At 34.3% G+C, this 16,993-nt stretch overlaps 1 protein-coding gene across 3 annotated transcripts in view; it reads left to right on the forward strand.

Moving 5' to 3' along the window:
* The window catches only part of LOC106876369 (uncharacterized), a 515,432-nt gene extending 499,030 nt beyond the window's left edge, over positions 1-16,402 (forward strand). For all 3 annotated transcript variants that reach the window (XM_089351223.1, XM_052967376.2, XM_014924884.3), the window contains one exon: positions 15,563-16,402. In XM_089351223.1, the coding sequence (XP_089207349.1) occupies positions 15,563-15,993 (431 nt within the window). In that variant the 3' untranslated portion in view covers positions 15,994-16,402. The remainder of the gene's footprint in view (positions 1-15,562) is intronic.
* Positions 16,403-16,993: the final 591 nt, after the last annotated feature.

Raw genomic sequence — 16,993 nt, forward strand, 5'->3', positions numbered from 1 at the left:
GCTTCGGTCGTTTTCACTGAATGTTCTCCCTCAAACGCTTCAAAACATCGCAGTAGAACTTTCGATTGATGGTCTGGCCCTGGAGGGAATTCTCGATGTACAATACCACATCTCCGGGGATGACGTTCGTAGCAGGGCTTTCAGATCGCATAACGTATTCCAGGGATGTTATTCCGCTTTTGAGGCACCACTCGAAACACTGCGTACAATCCGATGCCTCATCACTGTAAGCCTGCCAAAGCATGCACAATGTCTTTGTTGCAGACATCCCAAGTTTAATTCAAAGCTTCACGTTGGCTCTGTGTTCCTGTCCGTGAGAAAATCGCAGACTACAACATACACATGATCACAAAAACCTAAATTTCGCACTCGGTACACTGTTTCATGAAATTCACTGCTAGCTCTTATTGCGCACGCAACCGTGTGCTACCATCTGTAGGCGCGCTACAGAACTAGTCCGCAAACTTGTTGATACCAACTCGTATATACATATACATACATACATACATACATACATACATACATACATACATATTTAATAATAATAATAATAATAATAATAATAATAATAATAATATATACATTCATATATGGGTACAGGACGTCACCAACGGTGCAAATAACATGGAATACGTAAACAAACGAGTTAAATAAGTACAACGAGAAAAAATGGAAAACAGGGCAAGTAAACACAGAGAAAGGACCCTTCATTAGTTGTCGGCTCTCTATCTACTCCTCATTTTGAGCATTCAACGACAATATGAGTCTTCAAAAACAGTTGCTCCCATAAATTCTAAAATAAAATTTAGGATTTATAGGGGGGGACAAAGTTGGGTACAAAAACATGACAATGAAGACATACAAGGAAACCGAACGAAAACAAATATGGAGGGTCGTTAGTCAAGAACGAGAAGAAAATAGTGAACGCTGGGAGAAAGAGAAATTACACGTCCGTTCTTTTGAACGTCCGTGCAGGAAAGGAAAGATGGTCACGTGAAGAAAAGAAAGATGGACGATGGTCACGTATGAGCAACGAGGCTGTTGTTTAAAGAATCAGGAAGGTCATAAGGATTTAAACAAATGGCTGATCAATAATCCACAAGAAAATTGCGATAATGGATAATTTGGAAGGAATTAGGAAGGAGAAGTTATTAAATTTGAACTTTTGTTGTGTAGACACTATTGATTTTATTTATTAATCGTCCACTCGTATGTACCTTGCTAGTCTTTTTGAAATGTGCAATTGTCTTCATCTTTATAACTACTTGAGTTCAAAAGTTTCTGCAAGTATTTTTAATAAATATTCTACTTGATATATGAAGGCAACTGGCCAAATGGTTAGGATGTATCACACACGATTGCAAGATTGTCGTCTCGATTCCAGGACTGGGCGATGTGTTGTGTTCTTGAACAAAATACTTCATTTCACGTCGCTCAGCGATCAATTCCAATTCCACACCGTGCATCTGTACAGGCAATGTCGATTTGGTGAAGACAGTTAGCACAAACATTTAATCACTATGAAAAAAAAACCAGGTTGTTCTGTAAGAAATTACTGAACCCTCACCAGTTGTACACAACAAACTTTTGTATATTATTCATTCTACGAGAAAACATCTTGAATATTCTCAAGTTATAGCTTCTCGTCTTCTGATTTTCTGATATAAGAAAATTAAAATAAGATACTATCGTTGCTATTGATTTTTTTCTCATATTTTTTTCTGTCCATTAAATTCTCATTCTTCCTGAAAATTAATGTTCGCTTTTGTCAAGATACTATGATTAATTAGGCAATGCATTAAACAAAACAATTTTTTTCTATTCCGGAAACGTAATCGATAAATGTGAAGTTTTGGTTATTATATTTATTGACATTGAACAATATTCATCTAAATTTGAACAGAGTTAATATAAGTAAACATCATATCTACTTTATAACAATACAGAATAGGATATACTATAATACTATTCCAATAATTACTTATATATTTCAATGAATTTAATGCTAGATTAAAATGTCTTGGACTACAATGTACAGACAACTGTTTCAGTTATGAATAATATAGATAACAGGCGCTACTTTGAGATCGATTTTGCACACGACGTTTATTTGTTTAAAAGCTGTCTTTATATTCAAGGCTTGTTTATTTATAGAAAGAAATATAACTCCGGATTGACATTTGCATATCAAAGATAATTAATTACAACACACACACACACACACACACACACACACACACACACACACACACACACACACACACACACACACACACACACACACACACACACACACACACACACACACACACACACACACACATACACACACAATAGCAAGATGCAAATCTTGGGGGCCTGGGTACTAAGTGTTCTAGTATTTGTTCCGAGTCTCTCGCTCACAGTTCAAGTTCTGCCGATTTCAACTTTGCCTTTCATCCTTTCGTAATCTGTAAATAAAATATCAGTCTAGTATTCAGATCAATTCTTCTTCTTCTTCTTCTTCTTCTTCTTCTTCTTCTTCTTCTTCTTCTTCTTCTTCTTCTTCTTCTTCTTCTTCTTCTATATATATATATATATATATATATATATATATATATATATATATATATATATATATATATATATAGTGTAGGAAAATTAGAGAATTTTTCTACCAGTGGCTAGCATGCATAGAATAGTCAATAGACAACATATTATTCATATAAAATTAGTGTACATTTATACACAAAAGAAGTGACCCTAACAGGACACCTTACATGCTAAAAGGAACAGTCAAAGTCGAAACCACGATTAAGAGTTATTTCGAAGGGAATGGAAAATAACGATATTTTCAATAGTTACTACTTGTACCTAGGTTTCGAACATTAATGCATAAATGAAATAATTTGATATCCGTGTTATCCAAAAGTCACCTGACAATAAATCAAACACATTTAATTCCAAGTTTTATTTATGTTTAACAACTGAATGAATTTAATAAAAGCATCTAAATATGAAACATTATGAAAATTGCTCAAACTGAAGTCCTTCTTGAACGGTACCTTTATTCCAAGTAAATACATAAAATTGAATATTAAGTATTAATGGAATTTTGATTTATTGTCTGGTGACCTTTGGCAAACCCTGCATATATAACAACAACAACAACAACGACAGCAAAACAACAACAACAACAATAATAATAATAATAATAATAATAATAATAATAATAATAATAATAATAATAATAATAATAATGATGATGATGATGATAAATTCAAATTACGATAAACGTAAACAAACAAACGAATTTTGCCCTTAGAAGCCTTGAGTTGTCTTAGAAAGTTAAAGAAGTGATATTTAAATTCTCAATCGCAGGATAATGCTAATAATATAGCCTGAACAAGATAAACTACCCCTAGCTAATCACCTTTTTTCTGCAAAATAGGGGTAGTTTATCATGTTCAGGCTATATTATTAGCATTATCCTGCGATTGAGAATTTTAATAATAATAATAATAATAATAATAATAATAATAATAATAATAATAATAATAATAATAATGGTAATAATAATAATATCCAAAAACATCGGAAATAAAGACATCGCGTGGAGCCCAAATATAGCTGACAAAGGGTTGGACTATACCCGAGTAAGTAATACTCATTGAAATTTATTCCTATTTTTCCAAATATAATGATGTATTTTAACTTGATACCTCCACTACCCGAACAGCGATCGTAAACACACGTGTTACATCAAAATACAGACCATCCCCAAACCCAAACACCATATACAAAAAATAGCTGACAAAGGGTTGGACTATATCCGAGTAAGTAATACTCATTGAAATTTATCTCTATTTTTACAAATATAATGATGTATTTTAACTTGATACCTCCACTACCCGCACAGCGATCGTAAACACACGTGTTACATAAAAATCAGACCATCTCCGAACCCCAAAACACCATGTACAAAAAAATTATAAACATATTAAATAACACCGGTATTATTTCACCCAAGAATAACAACCGAGAAGTACGTACTGTAAGCTTGTTAAGAAAAAAATACGAAGATATGAACGTGCAAAACAATCTGACAACAGAAATAAACGAACCGGTACCCTACGAAAACGACGACCGTCAAAATAAAGGGCCGGACGTTGTTCCTCATGTCCCGCAAACAAAACCAAAACGGCATAAATGGACACGTGAGGAACACATTTCGATCCTACACGCCTATTTCACAGCAGTACTCTACCCAAAAAACGAAAACGCAACAACACATACATATAAAACATGGAAGAAAAATAATGTAAATATAGACCTCGATAAAACAATGAACCCTAACAAACTAGCTAACATAAGAAGATATATTCTAAAAGCAAAAAAAATATCAGAAATAGAAATAGAACATTTGAAAGAAAAAATACATCAGGAAAATCTAGATAGTAGTCACACAGCAATGCCAAATAATAATATAAACACTGAGATAGCAAAACACGAGGACAAACGTAACATGCCCGGCAAAAACGAAGTAAACAAAAAACAACAAACCCAGACCGTAGAGATGTTTAATAGTGTACAAAAAGCACCAATCCAGAACACCACAGACAAACATATGAATGAAAAGGAAGGCAAAACAAATATAAAGCCTGGAAATAACGAAGGGAAACCTAATAATTACGATACTATGAAAATGAAAATAACCGAAGAACTGAAAACCACAGATCTTAGAATGGACCACAGATTATATCTCCCAAAAATCAAAATAGACAATAAAACAACATCAATAATAAATAGCATAAACCTGGCCGTCACGGAACTAACAACCACAGAAACAACAGGCAATATCACTGAGCTAAATGACATGATATATGCGGCAGCCACTGCAGCCACAAAAGAAGCAGGATACTCACTCAAACCCATCCGAACAGGAGTTCTACCACCCAAAGAGACCTTGTGGATAAATAACATCCAGAACAAAATTAAAAAAAAGAGAACAGATTTATCGATTCTCAACGAAATTAGTAAACAATCAGCACTACTAAGTAACAAGAAGAAAACAAAAATACTGTACAAATACAGCATTACAGAAAAAGACTTACCTGAGGCAAAAGAAAAACTAAAGCAAGACATCCTTGCCAAAGCACAGAGGATCCGCCGGTATGAGAAACGCCAACGTTTCTTTGAACAAAACAAACAGTTCAAATCCAACCCCAAAAAACTCTACCAAGAACTGGGTAAAAATAAAATAGACATTACTTCAGCACCAACAGCAGAAGAACTAGAGAAATTCTGGAAACAAATATGGTCGGTGAAGCAACAACCCCAAAAAAGGACCATTAAAACAACGAACTTAGCACCTGAGCAACTCTGGGCCCCTATAACAACTGAAGAGGTCACCCAGACACTGCAAAGACTAAGCAACTGGAAAGCACCTGGACACGACAAGATCCCCAATTTCTGGTTAAAACACCTGCCAGCAATGCATAAAAAGCTGGCAGAAAACTTTAACAACATAATAGCAGATCCAGAAACAATGCCTGAATGGCTCACAAAAGGGAAAACCATCTTAATCCCCAAATCCACGGAAACGGAGAAACCACAAAACTATAGACCTATAACCTGTCTCCCTACGATCTACAAAGCCTTTACTGCAATAATATCGCAGAGAGTGAGTAAACACCTGGAAAATAACAACCTGTTTCCAGAAGAGCAGAAGGGATGCTGCAAGGGCTCATACGGCTGTAAAGATCAATTATTGATCAATAAAGCCATAACTGAAGACAGCCGCAGAAAGAAGAAAGGCCTCAGTATGGCCTGGGTGGACTACCAAAAGGCTTTCGACAGTGTTCCCCACACGTGGATTCTGGAAACACTAGCCATAAACAAGGTGGCACCAATTATCATAAAATACATAGAGCACTCAATGAACAAATGGCAGACAGTGCTACAGCTCCAAACAAAAGAGGGACTTGTGAAAACGAAAGCCATCCCCATTAGAAGAGGAATATTCCAGGGAGATACGCTCTCTCCACTCCTGTTCTGCCTGGCACTCACACCTTTAACAGAATTGCTAAATAGAACTGGATGTGGTTACAAATGCTATGGAAAAACAGTCAGCCACCTTCTACATATGGATGACCTAAAATTATATGCAAAAAACGACAAAGAGCTAGAAACACTACTACAGACAGTACACGGCTTTACCAAGGAAATAGAAATGAAATTCGGATTAGAAAAATGTGCCAAAGCAACCCTGAAAAGAGGAAAATTAGTTAAAAGTAGCAATATAACACTAGATAAAGCCAATGAAATAAGAGAACTAGACGAAAGCCAACCATATAAGTATTTAGGAGTCAATGAACTAGATAGGATACAACATACACAAATGAAAGAAAAAATAAAGAAAGAGTACTACAGACGAGTTAGATCAATACTAAAAACAGAGCTCAATGCTAAAAACAAGATAATGGGTATCAACACTTTAGCTGTCCCAGTTATAAGCTACAGCTACAACATCCTTAACTGGACACTAAACGAACTATGTAAAATAGACAGGAAAACAAGAAAAATAATGACAGGATATAGGATGCACCACCCAAAATCTGACATAGAAAGGCTATATATACAACGCACAGAAGGTGGCAGGGGTCTTATACAGCTAGAAAACTATTATAAAATAACCACCATAGGACTGCAAAAATACCTACTCCAGAAGCAAGGGAAACTAATACAAATAGCCACAAAACACGAGCAAAACAAAAAACTGTTTTCAGTATTTAAGGAAGCTGACAAATACAAACAAGAAATCAATCTACCTAACAAATACGAAGAAGAAGAAGAAGAAACAACAAAAGCTATAAAACAAATGAAATCCAAACTAAAACTAGAACAGCAACGGACCATGATAAAACGATGGCAAGAAAAGCCCCTACATGGTAAATACTGGGCTAAATTAAATGCGAAAGAAATAGACAGAGAAAAATCCCAGCAATGGCTGAGAAGCTCAGGACTCAAAGCAGAGACTGAAGGATTTTTAATTGCTGCACAAGACCAAAGCCTCCCCACCAGAAATTACCAAAAACACATAATGAAAAGAAATATAACAAGTAACTGTAGAATATGTGGAGATCGACAAGAAACAATAAATCATATTATCTCTGGCTGCCCAGTCCTGGCTAAGAAGGAATATATTCACAGACACGACAGAGCTGGGACCTATATACACTGGAAGCTATGCCAACATTATGGAATAGCAACAGAAAAAAGATGGTATAAACACACGCCAGAAAAGGTCACAGAAAACGAGAAAGCAACCATACTCTGGGATATGCCAATACACACAGATAGAGAAATTAAGGCAAATAGACCAGATATAGTTGTCAAAGACCATGAAGGAAAAAAATGCCTTCTAATTGATGTTTCAATACCAGCAGATGACAACGTTTCTCTAAAAGAAATGGAAAAACTTTCAAAATACAAAGACCTGGAAATAGAGATAACTCGAATGTGGAATCTAAAAACAGAAACAATTCCTATCATAGTAGGTGCCTTAGGTATAATAAAAAAATATTCAGACAAATACATAACAAAAACACCAGGACTTACAAATATATATAACATACAGAAAATTGCACTACTGGGTACTGCACACATTCTACGCAAAACACTTTCAATACAGTAAACATAAGAGCACCACAGCAAACCACAGCACATACCCAAGGCGCACAGAGCTGCGCTCGGTAGTGAAGTGAAAGCACGTTATAAAAATAAAACTACTGAATAATAATAATAATAATAATAATAATAATAATAATAATAATAATAATGGTAATAATAATAATAATGATGATGATAGGATGGAATTTATAAATGTTTAATACATCGCTACACGCGTTTACACAGATCACATGATTTTAACTTCAGAGTTAGTACCCTTGTGGTTAGTACGGTATAGTCCGTATTATCCGTAGGCATCCGGTTGATCATCATCAATGATTAATTTCATCAGGTGATACTGCATTATTGGATGAATCACAAAGGGATGTTTATCCTTCATATCGGCAAGAAGGGATAAACGTCCCTCTGTGATTCATCCCAGAATGCAGAATCACCTGATGAAATGAATCAATGATTATGATCAACTGGATGCCCAAGGATAATACAGACTATACTGTACTAATCACAAGGATACCAAATCTGATGTTAAAATCAAGTGGAAACGCGAGTAGCGATGTATTAAACATCTATAATTTCTATCCTAGAATTACTGTTATTATTATATTTATCCTACATTATATCGATATAACCATGATGCAACTCCGAAAAACTGATTTACTAATCAGCATTGTTAGACGATAGCCAGCATAATGGATCGATGGGCCACGCTTTCGCGGTCCGTATTCGTACTGAAAATCGAGTAACTAATAGGTACAGTATATTTTTCTTATTGAAGAGGACATAAGAAGAACAGGAGCAAGACTTTGAGTGTGAGAGGAGTAAACTGTAGTAAAATGGATTAGGTATAGGAAAGAGAAATATGTCATATACTTCAAGTGTTGCCTTCCAAGATTCATGTTATTTTTCCAGTGGTGGATAAGTAGGTATATTCGTTCTAAGGATCAGTTTTTTAGGAAGGGTAAATTTAGGCAGTGGTTCTTATTTTGTTGGATTGAAAATATGGTTTGAATGTATGGTCCGTGTTTTAGAGGTGGAAGATTATATGTAGGATGTCAGTCGGTACTAAAGAGAGTATGGCACCAGGTGGTGACCAAATTAGGGTGCCATACTCTCTTTGATACCCACTGATATCCTACATATAAACTTCCACCTCTGAAACGCGGACCACACAGGCACTCAGCTATGAGTCCACTGCATCTTCTGTAGAAACAGCTGTAAGATAATGAAGCTTGTAAGTTATATATACATATATCTATATATATGGAGAGGAAGAAAAGGGGGAGAGAGAGACAGAGAGACAAAGAGATTTATCCCGAGAAGATTGATATGTTAACTTTTTCTTTTTGGGAGAAATAAGATATATCACATAAATGTATTTCTACAAAATTAGTATCAAATAACTCATACGACCAAAGCGAAATCAACCAAACGTTTTTTTGTTTTTTTTTCTATAACAAAGACTATATTCTATGAATGAATTTTTATCACATAACGGACGACACAATGCCATGGAACATAAAGAAAATTATACCAGGTTTTGATAATTCTTACTTTTACTTATTTATTTCTTCTTTTTCCTCTTATTTTGTAGTTTGTTGGAAAAAATTATCTCTTTTCATCAGACAAGGAATATATTATTGCCATTTCCTTACTAAAATTGTTTCAAACGATTCTTCTTGTTCTTCTTGTTCTTCTTGTTCTTCTTGTTCTTGTTCTTCTTGTTCTTCTTCTTCTTGTTGTTCTTCTTCTTGTTCTTCTTCTTCTTGTTCTTCTTGTTGTTGTTGTTCTTCTTCTTACTACTACTACTACTACTACTACTACTACTACTACTACTACTACTACTACTACTACTACTATTATTATTATTATTATTATTATTATTATTTCTTTTTTGGTAACAGCTTTTCAGGTTTGTTTTTCTTCTCATTTATCCATTAATATAGAAATTAATTACAAGAATTTTTTTGATGATGCTGAGCCAGTCTAATGTCTATCAAGCGAAGATTTATTTTTAATGATATATAAACATATGTAAATAGGAAAAAAAAATTAGGTATAAGTAGCATATTGTATATTTGATTACTTCATTAGAAATATTATATTGTGGCGTGAACATCTGAAAGAGAGATTTAATTCTTACACCATCTATTTTATAGGAAAATATTGATTTATGAATCAAAAATATCCAGTTTTTTTTTTCTTCTGATACATTATGTGCTATTTAGACAGCTAAACATATATGACGAAAAGAAGACAATAAAACCACGTGTGTTAATAATATTTTGTTTTCTGCATCTAAAGTAGTTGAGTTGCGGTTCGTTAATTGACTCAGGAAAATAATCGCACTCCATTTGCCTGAAAACATGGCGATGACGAGACTGATCAGTATTTCTCAATTGTTTTCATATCATGCCTGTATACCTGTTTTAATTTTTTGACTATTCCGTAGCATAGAAGTATTTTTGACTTCTATTTTTAACGATACAGGTGCTCGTGTAGTACCCTTGTGTGTGTATATATATATATATATATATATATATATATATATATATATATATATATATATATATATATATATATACATACATATATTTCTTATGTATATATTTTTTACGGATTGTAGTCGTTGCCACAAGCGTTGGTATTTTTAATAGTACTATCGCTTTCATATATATATATGTGTGTATGTGTGTATGTGTGTATGTGTATATATATATATATATATATATATATATATATATATATATATGACGGGGCGTAATGGATCAGAGGAAAAACTATTTCACTGCAGGAGAAAAAGATAACAGATTTTCCCTCGAAAAGAAAATAATGTCTATTTTGTGTGAAAACTGATTTTCTCCCTCACTCTTCGCTCTTTCTATCAACGCCCTAGTAATCTGCTTCAGAGGAAAAAAAGAAACCGACCACTACGTACGGCTTACTCAACACCATTGTCCATTTCATTTGTTTAATTTATAACATCACTCAACTCACTGATCTCTTTACAAAAATGTTATTCAGGGAATCACCCTCAATCACCCTTCCCTTCTTCCACTAGAATATACAGTACACATGGGCTGGCTTCAAGCAAATCTCATCTCCGACACGTGACATGAACAGATGCAAATCCTTCATCTTCGATATCTGCTGTTATTCTAATTGGATGTCTCCACTCATACTAGAATACGGCTGTCTGGAACCCGGACTTTTCCGTTTGATCTGACCGAAGCAATATGCTGTACTAGGATACGAACTCGATTGGGGATGTTCGATCGCTTTCGACTATGGATTTGATTTCCAATGTTGCTTCTCTATGAACTATCTCTACTCGGCCTGCACGCGGCTCTAAAGTAGCACCTGACCTTCTGCTTCTCCAGTATCTTTCTCATAATTCTGAATGAAACACGGTACTGACGTCCAACAGCACTCCATCCACTGGACTCCTCCCACCAAATATGTCCTTCAGAACTTTATTAATTTCAACTCTCCCCCCATTGCCCTAATCTTCCTCCACGTACAGCTACCCATTCAGGCCCACAGTCAGGCATGACCTGATACAATCCCCTGCTAGTAGCGCGTCACACCCATTGCCAACTGCTCCCAATTGCTTCTCATTTGAACGTATACCCTTTCATACACACTTGGTGCGGGGTCCATCGATTGACATCTGTCACAAATTCAAACCATCTTCCAAATATTCTCCCCAACGACATGAGGGTCAACCTTTGTGGTCAAAAGTAATTTCTATTCACCCCTAGATGATGCGTTTCGTAGTTCCGCTTCAACTCCAAGTCATTAAACAGCTCACTATAGTCACTCCTGTCTCTAAATACTTTGGTAACCCCATCCAGGTTTTTCTCACACTAGTAAGAACATCTGCTCTATTTTCTACTGAGGCAAAAGGATTACTCGTAGTTTCTTTTCAAATTCTTTGATCAACTCTTCAAGGATATCCAGGAATTGTTTTACTTACAGTAATCTCTGCAGCTTCCTTTGTTTGGATTCTGTTCTCACGAGTAATTACTGATCCCAAGTAACGTATGCAAATCAGTTCCGATCTGAGCATCACACAACCTTTATTTCAAAGTTAAATTTATTCCTTTCACCGCAGCAACCAATTCGTCACATTGATATAATTCTGATCAATTTTCTAGGCCAGGCTGCATCATCTACCTCGACTTCACCTAATTGCAAGACAACCCCCGTCGTTGTGCTGCTACAATCACGCCAATCAACACTTCCCTCTGACTATGCTACATACCAATTTCTTCTTACTGGATCCGCCTTTCTTAACCGCTCCGTGATATCTCTCATCATAAAAATTGTCCTCTTTTCAACTTTCCCGCAGGTCAAAATGTTTACACAGTAAAAGCGTCATTTAACCTTGCTCATATTCGTCCCACATCTTGTTGGACTGCTTTGCTCACTTCTAAATACAGTGCAACGCTAACCCCTCAAAACATGATGTGAAACTGCTCGATTGCTAATTCCCTGCGTAACTAAGCTAAGCTTCTCCAACCAAGCAACCACTTCTCCCGCGATCCAACGACCGTGAGTCCGCTGTCCTAACCACTGGCCCGTTACGCCTCCACTGGCTTATATATATATTATGCATATATACATGACAGGAAGTATGTGTGTACGTATGCATCTATCTATCTATCTATCTATCTATCTATCTATCTATCTATCTATCTATCTATCTATCTATCTGTCTGTTTGTCATGCTCAAGATGGCTCTGTGAACGACGGAGCCATCTTGAGCATAACCCTATGAACAAGAAAAAAAAAAAAAAAAAGGCAAAAGAGAGTCACTTACTGTTATAGTTTCTTCAATGAGAATATTGACCAAGGTTACCGTGGTCTTTTCCGTGGGCTTTTCCTTCCACGGCTAAACCTAAACTGTCCTCCCCTCTTTTTACACGAGAACATTACTGTGTGATACACGATCCCTATTGATCGGCCTTTCCTTTTCTTTTTTTTCGATCCCTTTTGATCGAACTGCCCCTTTTTCCCTTCCTACGATCCCTTTTGATCGACACCACCAATTTTTTTTTTTTTTCCTTCCTTCCCCCTCCCAAAAAGAAAAGCTCTACATTGTATTTGTCCCATCTTCGTTGAGCCCTGTGTGGCTAATAAAAGAAATGTATCTGTCTGTTTGTCTGTCTGTCTGTCTGTCTATCTGTCTGTTTGTCTGTCTATCTATCTATCTATCTATCTATCTATCTATCTATCTATATGTCTGTCTGTCTGTCTGTCTGTCTGTCTGTCTGTCTGTCTGTCTGTCTATCTATCTATCTAGCTAGCTAGCTATCTAGCTAGCTGTATGCCAGTCTGTCTATCTAAATATTTATCGATATGAGTGTATATGCGTAGTTATATGTACGTCCTTCTATGCCCGTGTATGTACGCCTGTGCCTTTAAAAATATATACACCTACCTACCTACATACATACATACATACATACATACATACATACCGACATACATACTTACATACATACATACATACATACATACATGCATACATACACACATACATACATACATGCATACACATACATACATACATACATATATAAATACATACAAAACCCAATTTCACAAATCTTGCTTCGTCCTTCATGCACGTGATAAAAAAAAACCCGAATATTTTTGACTCTCTTAAATTAGTGAATATTTCAATAAAAAGTATAAACAGATAATTCATTCGTTTTATTACTATAGCTGTTATTATTTATGAGAGAATATATTTTACTAAAGAAGATGATAAATGATGAAAAGACTAGATTATATCAGCGTTAAATTCTTTGGAAAACATATTGATGTATTTTGTTTTACTTCTAGTGTTTTTGGCTTTCTAAATTTATATTTTTAACGAATTGAAAATATTTTGGTCCAAAAATTCGTACTGAATTTTACAAAAATGACAAAAAGGAAAGGAAGAAAAGAGACTCGACAGGAACTGTGAAGATTATCTTTCATTACTCTTTACATTATTATTAATATTTTCTATTAAATTTCCCAAATAACATCGTTTACTTGTTTACTTATGCGCATATGTGCTATGTGCTATTAATGTCGTTAGCTAATGCGTACAAAATTGTATTGTGCGATATATATATATATATATATATATATATATATATATATATATATATATATATATATATATATATATATATATATATATATATATATATATATATATATATATATATATATGAACACGACTCTGTCGGTCATGAATGACAGTGGGTGCAGCTAAGAGGTTTCCCCTCCGGGGTACAAGTCTGGGCGGAAAGTCGCCTCACCGGGATTGTTTTTATGGAAGACCAGCAGTCGCCCATGCATACCAGATTCCCATCTCCACACCACCGCTGTTATCCAAGAGAAAGGCAAAAGTCGATACAGCTTGGCATCAGTGACGTTGCAACTCATTTCTACAGTTGAGTGAACTGGAGCAACGTGAAATAAAGTGTCTTGTTCAAGAACACAACACGCTCGACGCTTTGACCACTGAGCCTCTCCTTACCCCTCACTGGTCACATGTGTCCAGTCACTCACTCTTTTCATATCTTGGTCTCCCCAAGCTCGCACGTACATTTTCGTCCTTCCAGTTCGTGCTTCACAGCGTTCAATATACACATACTTTTTCACGTCTGGCCGTTTAGCCTTTTTTGTTTGTTTATTTCGCTGGTTTTTGTATATAATATACATGTTAGCATATATTATAATGGATGTAGGGATGATTTTGGAATGTTTATTATTTTGATATTTTTAATAATATTTTTCTATCTTTATAAAATAAGTATTTTATATAAATTCATTTGGTACTTGTTGTTGGTTGATATATACATTTATTAATTATTATTATTATTATTGTTGTTGTATTTAGACCTGACGATTAGCTGTATTTTTGAATAGAATTTATTTTCGATAATTTGAATTGATTTTAATCGATTTAAATTTCCTTTCTATTTGAAAATTAGTTATGAAACACGTGTAGTCATTTTATATATATAATTTATACTGTTTTCTGAATTGTTGAATGGGTTTCGATGTGTTATTGATTGATAAAATAAATTAACATTTATATTTTGTATTTTTAGAACTATATTAAGTTCAGTTGACAAGTATATAAAGATACGCATGGAAAAGCTATCTCTTAAAAATTAATTGTGTCATATTTTCTTGTTGACGGAACACTTACCATAAAAAAATATTTTTCAAAACGTATAGGCGCATTATTTAAATTGAATACGCATTTTTCTTTTAAATATTTGAAAATTTCAACATATTTTTACCAGTTACTTATTCGATTTTCATATTCCTTCTTTAAATTAACTTCTCCTATTACTTGATTATAACTAGACATATGCCTTTATAGTTTAAAAGAATCTTTAAAATAAAGTATTATAATTTGCTTGAAGCATTGTAATTTGTAAATGATATTAAATATCTAAAACAAACTTTGAGCAATATGGGTGAAACGTTAGGCAAAATATATATGATGTCAGTAACTAAATATAGAGCGAAATAAAAGATATTGTATCACCTTACATAGGTTGCTTAATGTTCCTCTTAATATCTCGGGAAGAATTCTTCTTATCAAAAATAAGAAAGAAAATAATCAAAAGTTTCGAAGGAAATTACTGTTACGAACTGTTATTTAAAAATTACTATTATGATACTGAAATTTTGTGCAACTGAATTTCGTAAATAACATAATTATCTCAAATTTCATTTATTTATTTATTCATTTATAAATTTATAAAATACTTTTATATTTACCAAATTTCTTGAAGTTACCGATGTATTTTTTTTTTCTTTTTGTGTTATTGTTCTTTTTTCCAACTTTTACTTCTGTATCTTCTTTCTTTTTTATTAGGTGTAAAATATCTCGATGAATGTCCCAAGGAGCCAAAAATACCAATTTACCTTTTAGTCGGCGGATCATTTGGTGCCCTCAAATTAGTACTTCTTTTGTGGCGTCAGGTCAAATTTCACCGCTATGAATATGACGACCATTTCACTGACAGTGAAAAGTTTTTTTCAGCATCACATGTCACGCAAATGTCGTTGACATTGTTTTTGGCCGTTTGGTTCGGCTTTGGTAATTACTGGCTTTATTCTATCTGGAAACCACATTTCCAGGCTCCGCTACATGAACCTCGTAATTGGTGCTCAGAAACAGTGTTTCGTTTCACATTTTGGCAGCTACTGTCTTGTCATATTTTGGGTTGCTGCACCATTCTTTTGACATTTGTTTTACTCATAACCTACAGATGTTACAAAATTTGTAAAATAGAAAAAAGCTAATATGAAACAAACTAATAATTACTTATAAAATGAAAATGAAAAATAAACATTAACAGAACTAATTCTCTCAGTTTTAAGAAGAAGCTAACGAGAAGTACGAGAATGTATATCACTGAGGAATAAGTGATCTATGTATAATAACAAAATGAACGATTAACGATAAGAAACGACGTTATGTCTATCTGTCTATCTATTTCTGTGTGCATGTATGCATACATATATGTATATGTATGTATACAAGCATGCCTGAATGTATGTATGTATGTATGTATGTATGTGTTTTTATGAATGAATGTGATATGTATGTACAACTCTATATTTATATTGTGTATCAACGCTTGAGTGAAAAATATATATTCACGGTGAAGTGTTAAAAAAACATCATTTCTCACCTTTTTTTGTCTCACAATCGTTGTTATTTTCTTTATCAAAATATTCATATTCTTCAATACATAAGTATTCGGTGTCGCATGAGACTCGGAAACTGGACTCGCATGATAAAAATTCAGTTTCAATAAAATGTATATACGAAAGTAAAGTATGTATGTATGTATGCGTGTGTGTGTGTGTGTGTGTGTGTGTGTGTGTGTGTGTGTGTGTGTGTGTGTGTGTGTGTGTGTGTGTGTGTGTGTGTGTGTATTATAAACTATTTATAAGGGAGTTTGGGAGTGGAAACGAACTTTCCAAGAAAATAAAGGAAATACGACAGTTAAAAGAATAAAAGCCGCTTGCTGGGTGTGTGAATGAAATCACTTATGTTGCAGCTCCGATTTGGCTAAAACAATGATGCAGTTTTTAAAATAAGGGCTAATAAAGAGCCAAAGGCTTAGACATCTTATTTGGTTGGGCTTTTTTTTTCTTTTGAGTTTGTGACTGTTTCTCATTATGGACGAATAATCGTTTCATGTTATGTATAAGACAAGATTGTCAATCCGTTATGCTGGATGACTTCTAATGCAGTTATGTTTACTGTTATTATTGTTGCTGTTGTAGTTTGGAC

This window comes from Octopus bimaculoides, chromosome 4 (assembly GCF_046866305.1).
Source record: "Octopus bimaculoides isolate indiv1 chromosome 4, ASM4686630v1, whole genome shotgun sequence".
In the NCBI taxonomy this organism is placed as follows: domain Eukaryota; kingdom Metazoa; phylum Mollusca; class Cephalopoda; order Octopoda; family Octopodidae; genus Octopus; species Octopus bimaculoides.